The sequence below is a fragment of the Embiotoca jacksoni genome, unplaced genomic scaffold, assembly GCF_022577435.1.
Source record: "Embiotoca jacksoni isolate LCO1_2020_lvr unplaced genomic scaffold, fEmbJac1.0.p SCAF_19, whole genome shotgun sequence".
Classification (NCBI taxonomy): domain Eukaryota; kingdom Metazoa; phylum Chordata; class Actinopteri; family Embiotocidae; genus Embiotoca; species Embiotoca jacksoni.
The window spans coordinates 1,878,838-1,899,190 of NW_027185329.1; the positions used below are offsets into that span (position 1 = coordinate 1,878,838).

Genomic DNA, 20,353 nt, shown 5'->3' on the forward strand with positions numbered 1-20,353 from the left:
CGACTTTCTATATTGACGTCTATGCTGAATCCCACAGATTTACATCAGATATAATGTGATCTTTTTTTTCTATTTAATCTCAAATTTGATCGCTGTTTTTAATACAGGAGAAAAAAAAAATGGAAATGTCTGCAGGGCTTGCTTCTGCTGACAGGTTTAATCTTTACTGCTGGCGAAGCAAAAGAAACAAATCATTCAGCGAGAAGCTTATCGCTCAAAACCTTATCATTTAATCCTGTCAGAGGGAGATTCATCTTCATCTTCTGCCACTTTGGAGGAGAATCAGATAACGTGTGTGGTGAAATAAGTAAAGCAGATTGGCAGAGGTTGTAATCAGAATATCTGAGTGTTTAATTTGAGTCATATTTGCTCATAAGTATCTATTTGTATGAGTATTACGTTTTTTTTTTAAGAACCTGAATAGACACTTTGTGGGCTATGAAATAATTTCTGGAAAATGCGACAGCGACCCGTCCACGTTAAAAAAAACAAAACAAAACAAAAAAAAAACCATTTGTCAGAAATGTTGCTAACCTCCTTCGGGGACCGAAAAGCCATCTGACCTTTTTCCATGTATTTCTAAGAAGCGCGGTTTGTAACGGATGCGTCCATGCGAACTTCTGACATTGTTTGTGTTGGCAGCCGGCTCCTCGGCTGCATCTGTTTCCGCTCCGATCTTCGCTCATCGCCGACCCAACTTTACTTTTCAGATGCAGCTTTTATCCTTTAGGACAACTTGTTTATTTTGAAGAGGGATTTAAAAAAAAAAAAAAAAAAAAGAGGACGTGAATTTGTAAACTTATCTATTTTCATACAGATATTTTCCTTTGACAGTTTGAGGGCTTTGCCTTCGGTTTCTCTTCAGTTTGACTTGTCTGTCATCGACAAACAGAACTAGTACTTTCTATTTGGATGCAGATGTTTGGTACTAGTCTTTTTATTTTATTTTTTTGTTGTCACCTGATGTGGTGCAACAAATTTAAAATAATGCTGTATGTGCTAGTTTTTCATTGCAATCTTAAGAAGTAATGATTTTTTTTTTTTTTTTTTTTTATGTAAACGAACAATATAAATCGGTATCGAATGAAGAAAAACAAAGTGACAATTGAAAGTCGGATGTTTCTTCTTTTATAACAGTGAAAAGACTCCGGGAAGAGTCCTTGGCAGCTCTCCATTGAAAAAAATAAATAAATCAGGATTTCCATTGTTGTATTTTAGAATAACTTAGTAGACATTTACACGTATAAATAAATACATCTTCAGGAATTGTATGCATATATATTTTTATGGGATCGACTCCAAAAAGGTACATGCAACGGCTACATTCAATAATGCATACTCAGCACTGTCAAAGCCCTTATTGATTTTTTATTTAGTTTTCTATGATGTTGATTTTTGATTGATGACAACTTCAGGTGACGACACCAGACTGGCCAATCTGTGCCGTACTAAACCTCTCGTCAATGCCGACTTAAACCGATATAAATATGAAGTATTTTCACATATTTTTCTGGCGCTTTACAGCAATACATTCAACATTTGTATTAATGGGTTGAAAAGTTTGAAAATATGTCACCGCTGATCTCCTGATCTGTTTATTTTTATGTGGCGTATTTGCATTTTGGGGAACAATAAGGACTTGTAAAATGCTGAATATATATAATAGTTGTCATAATATGCTTTTGTTGGATATAAAAAAATCAGACAAGAGTAAATATTAAACATTGCACACATCTGTATATGTTTCAGCCTCATGTAATTTGGTGATTACCAGTGTTTTGTTACACAATAAAAGGAGTGATTGTGGTTGAAAGTATAAAGTTTAAACCCGGAAAATAAAATGAAAAGCACATATTTATTAACTGATTCTGTACGTACATGTCTGACTGTAATGCTGCTCTGAAATTTCCTCACTGATGCTGGATAAAACTTGCGAGTTATGCCTCCCATGTGTTCGTAATTCTCTGGCGAACTTGCACTAAAACCAGATCTTTTTTTTTGTTGTTGTTGGTGACTCAGCATGCATTCATTCATATTTGGTAATATCACGTGGGAAAAAGACCTTTCTCTGTTTAAAACCGCTGCTCTGTTTACTTCTCTTTTTGTCTGAGATTCCCTCCTACTTGATTTTCCCATCTTAGCAACTTGCAGTTTTAGTGGTAGCTGAGGAGCTGTATTCCACCGTGCCAACTATACACCCAGCACTGCTCTCAAAGGAATGACAGTCACTTGGTTGTACTACAATACAAATCATCTTGTGTCTATTTAAGTGTGATGGAGTGGGAACAGACAAGAAAGAAAAAGCAATGTGATAAATCGTTTAGTTGTGAATTAGCCCACCGTGTTACAGATTCTTTTATGAAAAGGATCAAATATTTGATCCGTGCTGGATATAATTCAGGGAGTCCACTGATTTCTGAACCTTGAAGTCAGGTCTTTATGCTAAGCTAAGCTAACTGTTCGCTGTTGTTTCACATTCACAGAACAGACTTGAGACTATGTTCCTTTAAGAAACCTTTTTAAAAAAATGTTTTAAATCTGGTTATTTTGTTTAATTTTAGTTTACAATGTGACCTACAATTAAAGTTTGCTTTTGCATTGAAAACAATCCACCAGCTATATCAGTTTTACATTAAGGCACGGCCGTGTTCAAGACACAGGTGAGCTAAGCGAAGCTACCTTTTGGGTGTTGACGTGACACACAGCAGACGTTTAGTTAATGCGAGTGAAGTTAATTATTAATGTAGTCATCATGAAATGATATAATTTAGAGACGGCAGCAAAATAGACCAAAAAAAAGCCCTAAAATGAGGCTCTAAGTGCTGGATTTGGCTTGTTAAGACTATCAGACAGGCTCTGCTTTAATGAGGACGGAGCACCTTAACAAATTTAATTCGACGTAATTGTACGATGTTTGTTGATGGTGAAGGTGTTAAAAGAAAATAAACTGGTATCTTCTTCTCGCCCGGTTCATTTACATATCACCAACTACCAAATGATGTCCTTTTTGATGACGTTGTTTCCGCTCTGTGTCAGAAAGTGCTATGAATATGCTGCAAGATGCGTGACGTCAGTTTACACGTAATGATGACGCCGTCTCAAGGTCTGACAAAGCTACATGTCGGCGTGACCTCATTAGGATGGAACTTCAGGAGTGTGTGTGTGTGTGTGTGTGTGTGTGTGTGTGTGTGGTAGGTGGGGAGGTGGAGCTATTTCAAAAGGCAGTCTAAGTCCGACATCAAATTGTGAAGTATTAATTTTGTCTCTTTGGATTTGGATTTTCAAAATAAAAGTCTTCAAGCTGTCTTACACAATGGTAGTTTATTAAGAAATATTTAATTTAAAACCATCAGTTGTTCTCTGGGTATTTAAATTTTTTTTTTTTTTTTTTTTTTTTTTTTTATGTGAACCTACTGCTGTTTGAAATCTCCCCACCTTCCCGCTCTCCCCATCCCCCACCGCCACCTCCCTCCTCCTGCTCAGGCTTTTAGTTGACCAGGAGCTCCTGGTACTGCTCGGACCGCAGGAAGCGGCCGAAGGAGTCCTTCTCCATCAGGGCGAAGATCCTCTTCTGGGCCAGGTCAAAGGTCGCGGGGGAGAGATCCACCAGGTTTCTCAGGGTCACATCCTTGGTGAAGTGATCGATGTTCACCTGTCGGAGGAGAGGGGGGGGGGGGCAGGAGGGGATAAGATCTGCTGTCAGGAGCAAGTAAAGTGAGGATGATGAAGAAGAAGAAGAAGAAAAGGGCTCGCGTTGAAGGAAACATGAATACTGATGACATGGTGACGTGGGAATCTGTGAGAAGCGGGAGCTCAGGGAGATGAAGAGGAAGATATTTCCATGTCATCATTGTGCTATTTCAGGCAGTAGTGTTATTGTAATATTTGATTACTCGCTGCTTGTTTCAGCTTTGAATTCATGAAGTCGGGCTGTTATTTGTCAAATCTTAATCGGTTGTTGCTGCATCTGACACCGAAGTAGTTCCATAGAAGCCACAAACCCAGTTATTGACATAAAAATGGAAGAAAAATATTTGGAAAAATGTCAAACTATTCCCTCAATTAGATAAACTAACTATAATCACTTTGATAGCTGCAGTTTAGTCAAAAGAACAATATTTGCCTCTGAAATGAAGTCCCTTACGCAGATTAATAAAGTGTGTTCGTCCGCTCGCGTCTTGCTTCATTCTCCGTCTGCACTGTACTTCAGTGCGCCTGTTTTTCAAGACCCTCTCTCCTTCACGCGTATACAAATGTCAAAGCTTGTCTCCGTTTTGTACGTCTCTTTAACTCTTTGAGTGCATGGTGAGCTTTCCAGGATTAAACTATGAAATCCGGATTGTATTACTTTCATCACCTGTTTTCTTTCAACTCAACATGTAGAACACGAACAAGATAAAATACGATAAAAGAAAAAAAAAAAAGCCACGACAACGAAGTCTAACATTAAAGTGTGCAGCAGCTACGTCGGTCCAAGTTTTACAATAAAACTCACAAATTGTACGATTCCTACGTTTTTCCTTTGGCTTGTTCCTTTCGATCACGTCCACGTCATGTGACTGTCAAACGAAGTCTGCAGTTTGGTTACGTTTAGGAAAATATAACGTAACATCGCGTGACTTATACGTAGGTTAGATACATTGTCAAAGTTTACTTATTTATATTATTTTATGTAAATCCAAAAATATTTTTTTTCTTTCTCACGGATTCAAAACACAAAGTCTTGAACCACCCACTCCTCCTTGCCCCATAAAGTCTGAACTTTTGCACCACATTGTACTTATTGTATATATTGCAGTTTAGCGCCGCTGTGGTTGTTGTCTGTTTTCTTGTTTTTTCTTGTTACATATTTATAATTTTTTCATTTTATCTTTTTATTTTGCACACCGTGAGACTGTGAGAGTCAATATTTCAATCTATCTGTATATCATATGGTGGATTGACATTAAAGTTGAAGTTGAGTTGAAATGTATGCATCTTACAGTTTTTGAGCTTTTATTGTGAAAGTACTACATTTTGCAGTGGACCAATGTAGGTTTTACACATTTTGACGTGAGACTGGGCTGCTCTGCATTTATTAAACTACTTTGTAAGTGTGGTTAATTTTAGAAGTGCATAATTGGCAGCATCAAAGTCAACTTTAAGAATGAATAGACTTAATTTGTCTCAGACTAAATTCTTTTAAGTATGAGATTGTAGCTGACCGAGGCGAACCAGTTTTGGTGCTCGTCACGCCAAGCAAACTACATATTAATTTAAGGGTGAACTATTTATATTCCTCGTGGAGTTGAGTTGATATAAAAAAGGGGAGGAGTCTCTGACCTCTCTGGGTCCGTCAGACTGGATGAAGTCCTCGTAGATCTTCTTGGCCTTGGTGGACATCTTCACGAAGTTCTTGGTCTTCTTGAAGTCCTCGCAGGCCATCCAGAACTCGACGTTCTCGTCACTGAACTCGGACTGCAGGAAGCTGCGGAAAGCAACAACACCATCTGATGGGGAGAGATAGGGGACGTTAGAGCCGTTAAACCCGTTTGCTGGTGTGCATTTTTACTGAGGAAACATGCTGGCAATTTGAACTAAAGTAACGAAAAGGGAAATACATAACTAAACTGAGATAACCGTAACACTCATTGACTGTAAATAAAATTGTTCGTAGCTTCTGGCTCCGAAAAATGAGGCCAATGCAGAAGTGCTTTAAGCTGCAATACCGCCGAATGCCACCAGAGGTCGGCTCCAAAAAGCCTCCGGCTCCATTGACTCCCATTCAACTTCTCATGAAATTCTGGATGTCATTCGCTAAATTTACTCTTCCAGATTAGTGTTCTGGTGATCCATCTGAAAATAATCCTGTCAGTAATTATAAAATAAGCCTCAAAAATATGTTTTTTGAGGCGTGTCTGTTTGCTTGACAGGCCTGTGGTGCAGTCAGGTTACGGTTATCGGTGGGCGGGACGTAGTATTGCCGGGTTTTCAACCTATTAATTATCGGACCCATCTGCTCCTCTGCTAAATTAACATCTTTCACCCATTAAAACTGCTATTATTATTATTATTATTTAGAAAATTGTTTTGCATTTAACATGGCTGCAGAAGGAATTAAATTGAAGTCACATCATACATTTTCATTTAAAATTTAGATCTTTGTATGGGCACTGCTTGACTAAATAAAATAGGCACCACAATCCTTCAGTATATTTTGTGAAATTAATTATAAAATTAATATGAATCTGAAGGAAGACCTGGTCCCAAATAAAAAAAAAACTCAGATAAAATATTTTTTATGATACACCTGTAATGAGCAAACAGATTTTTTTTTTCTACCACACCTTTTTCCATTGTAGTGCTGTGATGTTGGAACAAAAATTGTCCAGCGGACTTCTTTAAAGCTCCACAAGCACTTATAGAAATAACAACACATTGTAAACAGACGAATACCTTTCAGGGATGTATGAAAAAAAGAAAAGAAAAAGAAACAAACGTTTATATTTGGACAAATACAAAAGCCCAGTAGTTATCCCAAAATAAGGCTTGATAAAACAACAGTCATTTCATCGAGGATCATTGTGATGTTTACACAATGCCCCGTGAAAGGTCCCATTGTCTGCAGGAGCATGTGCTGCTGATGATAAGCGTCCTGCTGTGGCCTCTGGAGCTTTTATCTTCCATCTTAATGGCGAGTTCGGTTTTCAAAATAGCATGGAGTCGCAATCAAGCTGTAGCACAAGGACACACAAAAAAGAAAAGCACACACACACACACACACACACACACACATACATACATACATACATACATACAGGCACTGATGACAAGCTGTTTGTGTTGGTTTTTTGTGATTTTAGGATTTGTTTACAGATCTATCAGGAATTCTTTTGCCCGATTTTCAGCAAAATTTTTTATCCGATGCAACCTCTTGACCTCAGAGTCGCCATACATGATCTGTTTTCCTGTTGCATAACATACATCGCGTTTTGCAATTTCCAAGAAGGGCAGTAGCGCCGCGTATACAAGAGGAAATAACTCAGACGGTCCCATGGGAATTTAACAAAGGGGGGGGGGGGGGAGGGGGGAGACATACAGAATAATGCTCATGCAAAAAAAAAAAAGAAGCCTTGTGTAGATAAATAATCACGGCGCCGCAGTTTAGAAGCAGCCGTGCAATAAATCAGCAGCGGGTGGAATCATTTAGACTTCTCCCTGGAGATGGTACCATAACACGCGTAACCTTTGAGGGGGCCAATGCAGATGTGCGTTCTTTTGGAGCGTGCAGAAACACTGGAGAGTATATATATATTTATATATATAAAAAAATATATATATATATATATATCTGCCCTCGACCACGCTGAAGGGGCCACTTAACACGTCCTCTTACCACCCACCGAGCTCCGCGGAGGGAATGTTTTGGCTCTCCGCTCCACGTATCAGAGGGTCGCTAACGTCCGTAAGCGAGTCTGCAAAGAGGCAACTTAGGGGACTCTTTTTTTTAAGCAGGAGAGTTTACATGTACGGCTAAATACCGTGAGGATTAATCATGAGTGTTGCTGCTTCTCAGGGCTCCTGAGCAACCTGCGAGGTAAACAGTAGAGCCTCAGGTATGCGGGGTTGTTTGTAAAAGTGTTTTTCCACCCTCTTTAAGCCACGCTTATGTTTTTCTTACATCTAAACGGCCTCCCGATGACCCAATCCTCTGCAAATTACATCATTATGTAACAGTTGTATGTCAGGGACCTTTTTTTTTTTTTTTTTTTTTGTGGACGTGTGGTCGTCAACTATTTAATCACGTGTCAGAATGAATGTTTATATTGCATCTATTTGCATCAGAGAGATGCATTGTGGTTGTACCATTCAGGTGCATTATTTTGTAACTTGAGGAATTCGTTGCCAATAAGGATGTCTGAACATCGATGTAACTTATATGGCTTGGTTTTCTTTAATTTTGGGCTTTTTTATTTCCATGGGGAAAATGCTTGTGCTGTTTTTTTATTGTCTTGGCAGCCCAGTGTGGATGCACAAAATTCATTAGAGACAATAATAAAACAAATCATCCCCGTCTTTATCTATGTCCTCTAATTAGAACACTATGATAAGATCATGCGGATATTTAATCAGCACACGTTGTGCAGCTGTTATGGAAACTAGACCCTTAACGTACCTGTTTAAACAGTCGACTAGACAGACAACACACCTCGAGGAAGCCATGTTTTTTTTTTTTCCTCCCTTTGGCACAGGTTTAAGTAAAACCAAAGTGCTGGCTGTTACATAACAAAGAGTCCAACTTTGGATGGTATGAAGTAATGTTGCTCTCTGATTATGGTTGGAGGGAAATGACAAAGCAGAGTACATCCGCTTCCTTAACCAGTCAAAAAAAAAAAAAGTAAAGCAGTTACTTTGCATCTTTTAGTAAAGCTGAAAAAAAACAACTTCATAAAACTGAGGAGCAGTTTCAGAGGTTCTGGAAATCTTTGAGTGTTTTTAGTCATCATATGCAAAAAACAGGAGTTTGATTTTGGTCAATTATTCGCATCACATTCACATTAACCTGAAAGTCTTTGCTATGGCCATTCGATTATGGGGAAATATCATCAGTTTATTGTCACAGTTTCATTATGAGGTAAGACCCCCACCACACCCCTCCCCCTCCTCCTTCCTCCCCCTCACTGGGAACAAAACTGAACTTTGAGGTTAAAGTTTGTGGTTTTAAATTGGGGTTTAGTCTGCGGCTTTGGGATGTTTCCGCAAGACAAAAGTTTCCAGGGAATTAACGTAGGTCAATGCAATGTCCCCCAACAGTAAGTGATACAAATAAGTGTGTGTTTTGTGTGTGTGTCTGTGTGAGCGAGAGTGAGAGAGGTGAGACCTACAGCTGTTGTTCAGGACTCGGTCCAGATTCTCACGCCACTGAGCAGCCTCGTCAGGAGTTGGCCTGCACAAAAAGAACATTAAATACCTCAGTTAAGTCAGGAAGATTAGAAAAGAAAACTGGTTAAAAGTGTCCCAAGAGCTCACAAGACTTTCCTGGTAGAGCGCTTAACTGCCATAATGTGAGAAAAATGTTTTTGCACTTAGACTAACGACTTAAATCTGGAGTTAGTCGTGGATACTATTTGAAGCTACACAACTACCTTTAGCACAATGCAAAAACTGTTGAGCAATACATTAACATTTTAAATGAGTCATGATTTGAAGTATTTATTAGGAGAGATTTGATGACAATAAGCTTCAGCGAAAGCAATTTTCATTTTGTTGGTGCCTGGCTGATTGGAAAGACGCATCGGCTTAACCTCTTTGTTTTCAACCTTTGATAGACAAACTGAAAGTTTCTAGTTTCACTAAAACCTTTTGATCTGAAGTTTCTGCTCAAAGATTTAAGTCTGGAAAACATTTCCGTGAGATTGAATCCGATATACGTGCTGAGCCGATCGCGGGGGGAGCTGAAAACGTACAACAAGTTCAAAGAGGAAGATGAAACGTGGTCCTGAAACAACGTTCGTCGCGTTCAAAAGTTAGCTGGAAAGAAAGAAAGAAAAAAAAAAGTATACCCCAGGTGAACAGTGCTGGGACGAAGAGTGGAACATTTCCACAGTGATGTGCAAAATTTAGAAGCTCAAATCAAATGGATTAATGGAGAATAATATAGGGCAATACTGGCAGCTTTCACAAACTCGCTCTGTTCCGACAGAATAACAAGAGAAACTGGAGCCGTGTGGCCGCATGCAAATGTTCAATATCAACCGCAGTGGCGGGAGGGCTGCAGCTCTGACGACCACATGCTGACTTACCGTCGAGCCCATCGAGAAGTCAAACAAGTTTCCAGAATAATAAATACAGACTCATCAACCTCCCTCAAAGCTGAAAAAAAAAAAAAAATATATATATATATCCTGCTTTTTATCGAACTAAATCACCGGACTGTTTTTATTTGAGCGGCTCAGCTCAAGGACTTAACGTTAAAAAAATAAAAATAAAACCAAGGAGGACAAAATTGCTCAATTTCCCCTTTTAAAGTGTCGAGTACCAAAAAAACCCCCAAAACATATTAAAGTCTCATCCGTGTGTAACCCTTCAAGCTAATGCATCATAAAACTGAAGCATCTGAAGCTTTTGTACCGTCTTCACTCTGACATCGGAGCCCACGCAGCGTTTGGAGAGGCTTCACGTCCTTCTAATGTGGACATCTATCACCTGCTCGGGGGAGGAGGGGGGAGACGGGGCCGCTCTGTTCTCCAACTTCACCACCACTTATCTGGCAACCGTTCAGTTAAAAAAAAAAAAAAACACAAAAAAACCATCGCTCTGAACTTTACAGACTCTCGTCTCTCTCTCTCGGAGATAAACACTCACTTCTGAAGCTTCTCCGGCTTCTTCTCGACCTTCTCCGGGTAGGGGATGATCAGGTCGATGGCATTTTCTGGCTTCTGCAGCAAAACTCCCAACTTCGACTTGATCTCCTTCGCCCTGGGTGACGGAAAGCAGAGGTGTTTCGTTTTACCCTTCTTCAGACACAAAAGAAATAACAAAGCCTCGGGACGATGTTTATCGTCCACTCGCCAACACGTCTGGTATTTTTTGTGTTTGTACAAGACACTAATTGTTTTATAAGCCTGACAGTTAACTGATTTATCATTTCACACAACATAAAAACTGGCTTTGTTACGTAGTTTTGGAATAAAGTTCCAAAGAAAGTAGATGATGAGGCTTTTAAATGTTCTTTTCGTAATCGGTGCAACATAATTAATTCAAATGAGCTTCTTTATGCATAACTCATAATGTATCACAATCGCTTTTTTCAGTTTTTTTTTTTTTTCTTCTTGAAACATTTTGTCTTTGACTCTGCAGATTTAAAAAAACAAAAACAAAAAAAAAACCTGCCTGACCTCCCGTCAGCTTTAAGTGCCGAAACAACACATCGCAATTCTTTGACTAATTTCAGAAATCTGCACAAATTATTGTAAACAGTAAAAGCGAAAGAAACTTCCAAGGTAGCATCAAATCTGCCAGAAAACAAATGAAATATTCTCCTTGAAGTCAAAAAAGCTTTTTAACACAGAAATTAGAATGAAAAGGTAAGAAGTTCATAGAAAGGAACTTTTTTTTTCTGCTTTTTTTTAGTTCTTCCTGATGGAAACTATTGACTAAGAATTATACACAAGAGTTTTGATCGACTAGAAACACTTTGTGCAGTCCAACATGTTGGGATCCAATGCAGAATAACATATTTAAATGTAGTAATGATGCAGGTCTCACCTTTCCAGGCAGGTTTGGGGTAAGGCAGCTAATCCTTTACACATTTTCCGGCTCTTTCACTTGCAGTACTTAAAGGAGTTTTTAGCCAGACTGTGAGTCTCAGAGTCACTTTTTTTGCCTTCTGACTCTGGCGTTCAGACCATGGGGGGTTTTATATGGACACCCTTTGGGGTGTGGGCCAACAGCTCGGCCAATCAGACGGGAATGTTTTGGGCCGCTGAGGGAGCAGGGAAGAGGAAGGGCGGGTTTCCAGATGAGAAGGGCTGTTCTGCTTTGAGGTTTCAATTAAGCAGCAGATCCAGGACCGTTGCGCAGGACGCATTAAGGACCGCGGATGTTTCACATCCTGTCAGTGACTTGATGGGATTTACATCCATTGGTTATATAGTTCGGTTTTATTTATACTCTATCTTTTCTTGTTTTGGCATTTTACTACTTTGTGCTGCAATGGTTCAATGTTGACAAATGTTGCATTTACACTGATACGCAATCAATAAATCACAAAGTTCTGCTGAAAATCAACATTTGCGACTGACATTTTTTTCAAGTTTTAACATTTCAAGTTGGTTTATTGGCCAATTTTAAATGTATAAACTGCTCAAACATTGTAAAAGCTGCCGTGATTAAACACAAACAGGTCATTCGCACGTAGAAAATAATCCACATAGGTTTGGTTAAAATGCACTTGTGTTGATGTGATCCCTAAAATTTTTGTAGCAATGCCAGGACAAAACTTTTTCCTCATGCAGAGACAACGTTGACAAATGTAAACCGAGGTGTCAAATGTTGAGTGCTGTCTGAAACAAAGCAGCTGCACAGAAGGTTTGGCCAATTTAAACAGTCTTAAACTTCTGGTATTCTTCTAAATCAGGGTCTCTCCAGTCAAAGAAATTATAACATGAATCAGTTGACTGTTTTCATATTAATTGGTGCCAAAAAACTATTAAGGTTCAATAACCAATATTTTATGTAATAGCCAATCTTGCTACTTAAAGTTCACAAGTGATTTATGGTCTAAAGAAATTAACGTTGACTGTTGGTCGTAGATGAGACGTAAATTGTGCTTTCTGTCCTTCATATTTTTATTGTACGTTTGGAAGAACTGCAGGAACGTCATGCAATCCGACACGCAGTATATATAACTGTCCAATAAATCCATCGGCCTATCGAGATTTTCTGGGGTTTATCATTGAGCCTTGTATTGAGTAAACCATCCAAGGTCCAAAGAATCACATTGTGGTGATGACTAAAACATCACATGCTCGCAAACCTTACACTGACAAAGAGTTTCTTTCATTCTTTTTTTTTTTTTAAAGTATTCTTTTCATTCATAAAATATTACTCCATTTTATGAATGTATTATTCCAGGGCCTCCAAACACAACTGTATTCAACTCGGAAATTCAGAGTTTTCATTAGCATTAACTCACCAACTGTCTTTAAATCCATCTATATTCTGAATTTAAAATCAACACTGAATTTCATCCTCCAAGAACTGCATTGTTTATTTATTGTTATAGTTATTTTTCTGGTTGGATATGTCACTACCACAGACTGTATATAAAAGTGGATGTAGCTTTTGGCGCCGAAAAAGGATGCTGCAATACCACCGAGGGCCACTAGAGGTCGGCTCCAAAAAGCCTCCGGCTCCATAGACTCCCATTCAACTACTCTCATGAAATTCTCAGTCAATAAAATTTTGCCACAAGTTATTTTGGTTTTGTTAGCTGAATTCGCTCCTTCTTCTTAGTTTTCTGGAGGTCCATCTGAAAATAATCCCGTCAAAAATTAGAAAATCAGCTTCAAAAAGTAGTGTTTTTGGGGGCTTGTGTCTGTTTGATTGACAGGCCCGTGGTGCAGTCACGTTACGGCTACCGGTGGGGCGGGACGTAGTGTCGTTGGGTTTCCGATCAGATCGAGTCTGACCCACCGCTCGCACCTCCTCCCCAGCTCGTCCAAATATGGTCACTTCCTGGTCCAAACCGCTCTGAACTAGCAAAGACGGCGACGGACAAAATCCGAACTCGGCGGGCGACGTCACTGTTGGTTGCTGCTTGGTCACTACACAACCGAGTCATAAAGACAACAGAGAAAGTGCAATTTACTCCCATTTTTAACACTGTTCAAAATTCTAATCTGTTGCAGAAGTTATCAAAAAGTAATTCCAAAGCATTTAAATTGTAAATCTATCAAGCTTGTTATCATTGCGTCAACTTTATTGAGCTCAACCATTCACTTTTCTTCTACATAACTTTCTCTTGTTTTTTGTTTTTTTCCGACTAAGGGAGTAGATTTATGTTCGGTACAGAACATTGAAAGTAAACAGTCCCTTCAAATCTGCTACGGTGATGAACCCACGAGATGAAATCCAAATACATGAGCCAGAACGGCTGCGGAAAATTCTCATTTCACACAGTTTAACACGGTTAACAACAAATAAATAAACTGTCAGCGGTCTAAAGAACATTGAAGAAGATTGAAACGAGAGATATGAGCTTCTGAAATGAGCCAGAGTCAGACTGCGGGTCCTGATTAGCAGCTTTCAGATGTTAAAAGAGATCAGCTGTTTTCAGAAAGCAAAGGTTTTCGGTGCTGACTGAAAGATCAGGCTTTTGTTTTGGAATTAGTCGTGACATTCGTCTTGTCTTTCCCTGCACCGATATCAAAATTGTTTTTACTTTAGTTTTTATTAGAGTGCTTGAAAACTTTGAGATGTCTCCTGGACCTTTATTCCTGCTGAACTTTAAGGGGGTTTGAAAGCCGAGGAGGAAAAAAGGGGAAAAGGAAGAGTCCTAAATTCTGAAAAAAGTCCTTTTTCACCAGATCTTCGTTGACCGCTAGGAGCTCAATCTTCTTCCCATAAATGTCACCAAGACAAAGGAGATGGAGATACATTTCCTGAGGAAGAAACCCCCCCTCCGGACCACATGGACAAGCATTCAGGGAACTGGATGGTTATCGGAGCTGGCGGGAGAGTACAAACACCTCAATAATAAAACTGGACTGGACTAACAACGAGGATGTCCTGTACCGCTACAGTAAAATAAAAAACCAGGAAAATAACAAGAAGCCGTAACAATTGTGTAAGTCACACGCGTCATGTGGCCGACTGCTGACGAACATTGCGTTCCTCTCTGGGCTTTTAAACTCTTTCCCCCTAACGAGCAATCAGTCTGGAGCGGCCAATCAACCCAGGGGAGAGGAGGAGGTACCTGGAGAGGAAGAACCCCCCCCCCCCCACACACAACACTGTGGTTGCATCATCAATCTTCTACAAGCACAAGAGAGGGACAGGAACAGACTCAATCAGCTGGTTGAGATGTTCTGTCCTCCGTAGAGGAGATGGCTGGGAGCCAAACAGTCATCCATGCCGGTCAACACCTCTCACGCTGCCTGTGTGAGATTGTGGAGGCTTAAAACATCTCCAGCAACAGAAAACTGCACCGTCAGTCGAAGAAGGAGCGCGACTGCAGGCTCTTCGCCGGACCAGCGGTCAGACTTTATAACGACGGCTTGTTGTGACGCTGTGCTGGCTCGAGGTCCACAGAACGGGAGACCACGCAAGTTTAAGAGTGCTATAAAATCAAATGAATTAAACTTAACTTAAGCCAAGCTGCAGTGTAGAGTCAGTACACCTGGGCCTTTAAAATACGGTGAACTCGGCAACTCGACACATACGCAAAAGACGGTAACAAATCATAGACTCAAGGTTACATACAACATTTGTACAAGATTAATAGAAGACAAAATGCACCATGAAAAAAAAGAAAAAGGAGCACCGGATCATTTCGCGGCTGCGTGACTGATCCTTCTTTAAGAAAAAACATTTCAGGTTTGAGTTTAAAATCATCAAAATCAGGATTTTGAGTTGTGCCACTCTGACTTCCTGCAGAATCAGGAAGGAAAAAAAAAAGAAACAGCAGAAGGGGAAAGGGTCATATTTAGAAATCATTACATGCTGTTTTCATCATTATCGTCATATTTATCCGTTGCGATAACACTTTATATCATCTCCCGTGAAATACCAACCGTAAGTGTAAAGTTTTTATTGCAACGCTGCACGTCATACGTGTGTTTTTATATATTTCCGTTTATTTAAAAAGGGTGTATATGTTTTTGTGAGAGTTTTTATTCGCTTTTTCTTCCACTCTTATGCGGTAGGGATCAATAAAGTCTTTTATTTCTTCAGTAACTCTTGGGTGCACTGAAATATACGTTAGGAAAATCATATAAAACTGCATGGCTCAGTGCACAGTTAAGTGACTTTGAATGATCATGCGATTTAAAGAACTGTTACGAGGCCCTTAAAGGAGGCTGTATTTTTAGTTTGACGGTAAAGCTTCAACACCGCCTGCACAGACGCGACCGGCCCGCGGAGCTACACGGCAGGTTTGCTTTCATTATAGAAATTTCCTGGAAGCCAAAGTTTCAGGGAGGGACCGTGTTTTTGTCTTTAGGTTTTTGTTCTCGAGTGGATGTGTGCTCAGGCCAACGGCAATGTCTGCACCGCTGTTCAAATAAACTGAAACAGTTGGCATTCAGGTGTTTGTTTACCGGCGCGCTCAATTTATGGATGTAATGAGCGTCTGAAAGTGCAAACAACACCATAAAACACAGTTCTTTTGCAAAGTAATGCTCTCCAAATGACACAATAGCAACATAAAGTATCTCGTATAAAAAGGGAGATGATTGTAATTAACAAAGCAAAAACGCATGAAATATACAGTAAGTGTCAATTATGCTGCACTGAGTTTATTTTCAACTTTTAAAGCTGTTTTTTTTTCCCTCCCTCCGCTGAACTAAACCTGAATTTTATTTGAGAGTGTTTTCGTGATTAAATATTGATGTTCACGATAAACTGCGGCATTATTCAAAGTCAGAACAGATGTTACGCAGCGACGGAGCTGACAATACACTTATTTGGAACCGTTGGATCTCGTCATCTGGGATGTTTGTTGTTCTTCCACCTGCTTACACTTTCGCTTGCAATCGACAACAATTAGCCCTCTGAACTCACACGAGCAGATACTTATCACATCCATTTTCAAAATGGGACCACAGTACACTGTAAAAAGAGTCCTAACATGGGAAGGAGCGCTATTTGTTATAGTAGTGTAGTTTGAAATCGCACACTGCCGGCAAAATATCTGCAGCTTTAATGATTTTACCCCGAAAATGTTTTTCGTGCCACTCGGTAAACACACTGATTGAAATTAGAAAAGTCCTTTAAGTCGGTGGCCCCGCCCCCTTCCTCTACAAGATGGCGACCGTTTAGGGTGGAAAGTGTCCCAAAAGTTTCAACACTTCTCTTTCGGCCCGTTTTGAGTGCAACATCCTGGTACTTGTAGTACGCTGCATGTTTCTGAACTCGACAGTGTGAATGTGCACTCAGAATAGTGTTTACGCAACAATTATTTGCGTCACAAAAATTATGTTTCTGTTTTTTTTTTTTTTTTTTTTGTCCAAGCGTGGTATTTGACAAAATTAAAGAAAACAAAGGCGGCTGCTTCACGTTTGCCAGATGTTTTTAGTTTCCCCCCCTCCCCCCTTAGTTTAAGTTTGACGAGATATTATTCCCAGAAATACCAGCAGGTGCCTGTCCTGGGCTAATATCTCCGAATATCTACTAATATCTCGTGGAGAGACGTTTGGAAATTTCACTCACTTCGTACAACTTAAAGGTCAATGGAGCTCTGAGATAAACACAGCAAAACAAGGGTGCACATGAGGAGAGTGTGTTTATGTGTGAGTAGGAGGAGGGGGAGGAGAAGGGGGAGGAGGGGGGGGGGAGGGAGGGAGCTTGAAAGCTCCCTTTGAGGAAACAGGAGTAGAAACTTTAGCACATAACGAGCCTAAAAACAGCCATAAAAACACTTCTGGAGAATTTTCACTTGATTTCAAGACTCATGCGAAAGGCGCAGTCTACGTGACGTTACTCCAGTCAGTACACGAGTCAGATAGAAGTCAATGGAAACATTTTGAAAGTCTTATTTATGCTCCAGGGATTATAACAATCAAGAGAAGACGTGTGTTGAATTGTATTTTGAAGGAAGTTTCCCGCCCGTGTTTAACCGTTCGTCACAATTATTCTTCACTTTGAAGGCAGACCAGAAAAGAAGACAGTTAAGAGGTAGGAAATGCTTTGAGACTGTGACTCAGTGACTTCAAAAGAAAAGAAACATCCCTCGTTGATTAAAGTAACTTCTTTTAGGAAGAACGAAGCCGAAAGATTTGGTCTCTGTTTCAAGAGGGGTTTATAATTATTCCTTTACAGACTGTCGGGGTGGCGTTGATAACTTCTACAGCGATTTTTATTCTCATGAGGTATTTATATTTTCTGCACTTTATACATGCAATGAGAGCATTAACAAGCTTCAATTAAATAGAAATACAGTACGGCAAACAACAACCTGAAAATACACATTTTCCTATATTGTACAACACCGTTTCCGAACCAGTCGGGACCCATATTCAGCTGCAAATAGACCGAAGAAACATATCAAATGTGGAAAATGAGAATTTTGATCGTCTAATAGAAAAGATGTGCTTATTTGGACTTCGCCGCTATCAACGCGCGCAATTTCAGAACTTTTGCTGGAATAAAACAAAATCACCTCCAGCTGATTCCTCGCGTGAAAAAAACCCCCAAGATGTCAGAAAACGAAGAGCGTCGAGCGCTTTCGTCAATTCGCCCAAACAAACGCTCCGGCTGCGAGGTAACCGTCCCGCGCGCCGTTTCTCGGCCCTCTCGCCGAGGCGGCGGCGGCGGCGGCGATGAACCCCAGGCCCGGCTGGCTAAAAAAGGACGCAGCCGACTTCTCAGCGCTGCGTCTGCAGTCTTCCGCGAGAGGAAATTAAATCGCTTTTCCCACAGCACCATTAATTGTTTTTTTGTGAAATTGTTTATTTGCGAAGGCTTTTCCGGCAAAACTGCCTCCTCGCTGGGGGGGGGGGGGGGGGGGGAGCCGCAGAGTGTTTTCTGTTTGAATTACAATGGATTTGTCTGGGCAGTCCCCCCACCCCCCCCCCACCCCCCATCAGCGAGGATAAATACTTGTGTATTCATTATCATTCCTGCCTTAGAGAAATAAATCGCATTCCTCGTCGGAGAGAAAATTGATTTTCCGTTGGAAGGTCAGCGCTAAATGCTAGCAGCGGATAGTTCGCCGGTCCGGTTGTTAATACAACACGAGCAGCAAAATAAATAGAAATACGATTGACAGCATCTGGGTTCAGAACCGAACCCTCCTCGTGCAGCGATACCTTCCTCAATTCCAGCTGTTGTTGACAGTTTCAAGGTGAGATTTTTTATTTTTTTTTAATTTTTTTCGTAGAAGAGCTACGGCGAACATTAAACCTACAAAAGTCGGTACCTGGGACAGAAATGTTAAACACTCGTGTCCTTCTGCAGGTTCTGCAGAACCTTCCACGTCCCAAATCTGATAAAACGGCATCTTTTTTTTTTTTTTTTTAAAACAACAGTGATTACCAGGTCATTTAATTCAGGCATGTAAGCCTGAGTGTGTTTGGCGATATAACGAGAAGCCAAAACCAACACCTGCGTTGCCTCCCCCCCCCCCCCCCCCGCTCACTACATCGACAATGGCGTTCGATGTAAATTATGAGGTACGGATGGTGCAGCGTGGACATTTATTCCAAAGAAATGATTTCCCTTATTTGGAATAAAGTCGGCCCGGTTCAAACCATGAAAAACAGAACCAACCAAAGAGTACACACAAACATGGGGGACGGATGAAGGAGGTGTTCACGTACCAACAAGTGCAGAATTAAAGAAAGCTTTAAAAAAAACAAAACCAACTTGGATTCCCCTGGTTGTCATTGCATTTATGTTAAAAAGTGACAGACTGCAGCAGCTAATGAGAATACAGCACAGAAGTGATTTATTCGGGTTTATTAAGGTTTTAGCATGCCGATGCTTTCTAATTGAAAGTGGCAGAGAGAAATGTGCTAGAGACAGCCAATCAGACAGCTTGCAGACGCAATTAACCAGCTGCTTGATGTTAATGGTAAAAATAAAATAAAAAAAAATGAAAAGATCAAAAGAAAATCCAGACAAACATCATTGCAGCACACGTTGCATGATACAGGACATACAGACGCATAACAAGTTGAAAAAAAAAACAAAAAAAACCCGCTGTAAAGGATTCAACTGAAAGTCTGAAGGATGCGCTGGTTGAAGACGTAGGTAGCTTCTTCTGATCCGTCCTCCTCAGTAACCCTCAGCTGCTGTTCCTCTTTGCTGATGCAGATTATCGCGTTACACGCTTTCATCATTTTCCAGACTCACGACCTTTTTGTTGCCAAGTTACATAACTTGGCTTTTTTTTTTTTTTTTTTTTTTTTTTGCTCAACTAAGAGCAGATCAAATTAATGTCGCGGCCTCGTGCGAACTCTGCTAGGACGAGAGCCGTATAATCCCCTCACGGAAAATTCACATCCAGAAATTTGATCGCTTGTCCGTCTGACCCGATTTTAATTGCTGGTTTTTGGATGGAGTTAAAAAAATAAATAAATAAATAAATATATCTATATATATATATATATATATACCAAAACACTTTAGGAGTCAGAGAGAAAGAATGAATAAGCTTTTTTGTTTGTTTGTTTTTTTGTTGTTGTATCTGAAACATGTCTGAAAGATGTGCCAGGAGGTCGGCGTTGTTATTGCGCGCACATCTGGCCTCGATTATTGAAGCGTCTACGACGGAAATATGTCAACACGTGCTACTCTGATGAAACACACACGATTACATCTGCCGTTAAAGAGCACCGAAGAGTTCAAAGCGGTGACCGTAAAACATCACGTGCGCGATGCAAAAAGAGATAAAAGTATTCTCCTGGCAAAAAGGTTGAAGACAAACGTGTGCAGGGTGAAAAGTATTAAAAAAAAACTAGAGCTGACATGAAATAGTCCATCTGGTGACATTTTTAAACCGGAGCGTCTCACTGAACGGCTTTAACATCGTCCGAGTCTTTTTGTTTGCCTCTAATCTTTTGAAATTCTCTAATCTTAACATGAATTTATGAATATTTACTATAAAAACTTCCAACTCGTTTAAGTTCCCTGCAGGAGGAGTGTTTGTTGA

General features: G+C 40.1%; 1 protein-coding gene across 1 annotated transcript; it reads right to left on the bottom strand.

Moving 5' to 3' along the window:
* Nucleotides 1-1,266: 1,266 nt before the first annotated feature.
* On the bottom strand, nt 1,267-11,360 carry rgs5a (regulator of G protein signaling 5a). Its single transcript, XM_069152986.1, has 5 exons — nt 11,248-11,360; nt 10,345-10,458; nt 8,865-8,926; nt 5,323-5,489; nt 1,267-3,652 (listed from the first exon to the last, which is right to left on the bottom strand). The coding sequence occupies exons 1-5, from the start codon at nt 11,289-11,291 to the stop codon at nt 3,488-3,490; spliced, it is 552 nt and encodes a 183-aa protein (XP_069009087.1). The 5' UTR covers nt 11,292-11,360; the 3' UTR covers nt 1,267-3,487.
* Nucleotides 11,361-20,353: the final 8,993 nt, after the last annotated feature.

Bases quoted from the DNA above. Each gene is read 5' to 3' on its own strand.
- rgs5a (XM_069152986.1), bottom strand. From the start codon at position 11,291: ATGTGTAAAGGATTAGCTGCCTTACCCCAAACCTGCCTGGAAAG. The intron at 5,490-8,864 runs GTAGGTCTCACC...TCTCCCCATCAG, and splicing joins CCGAGTCCTGAACAACAGCT to ATGGTGTTGTTGCTTTCCGC. The intron at 3,653-5,322 runs GTCAGAGACTCC...CTCCTCCGACAG, and splicing joins AGTCTGACGGACCCAGAGAG to GTGAACATCGATCACTTCAC.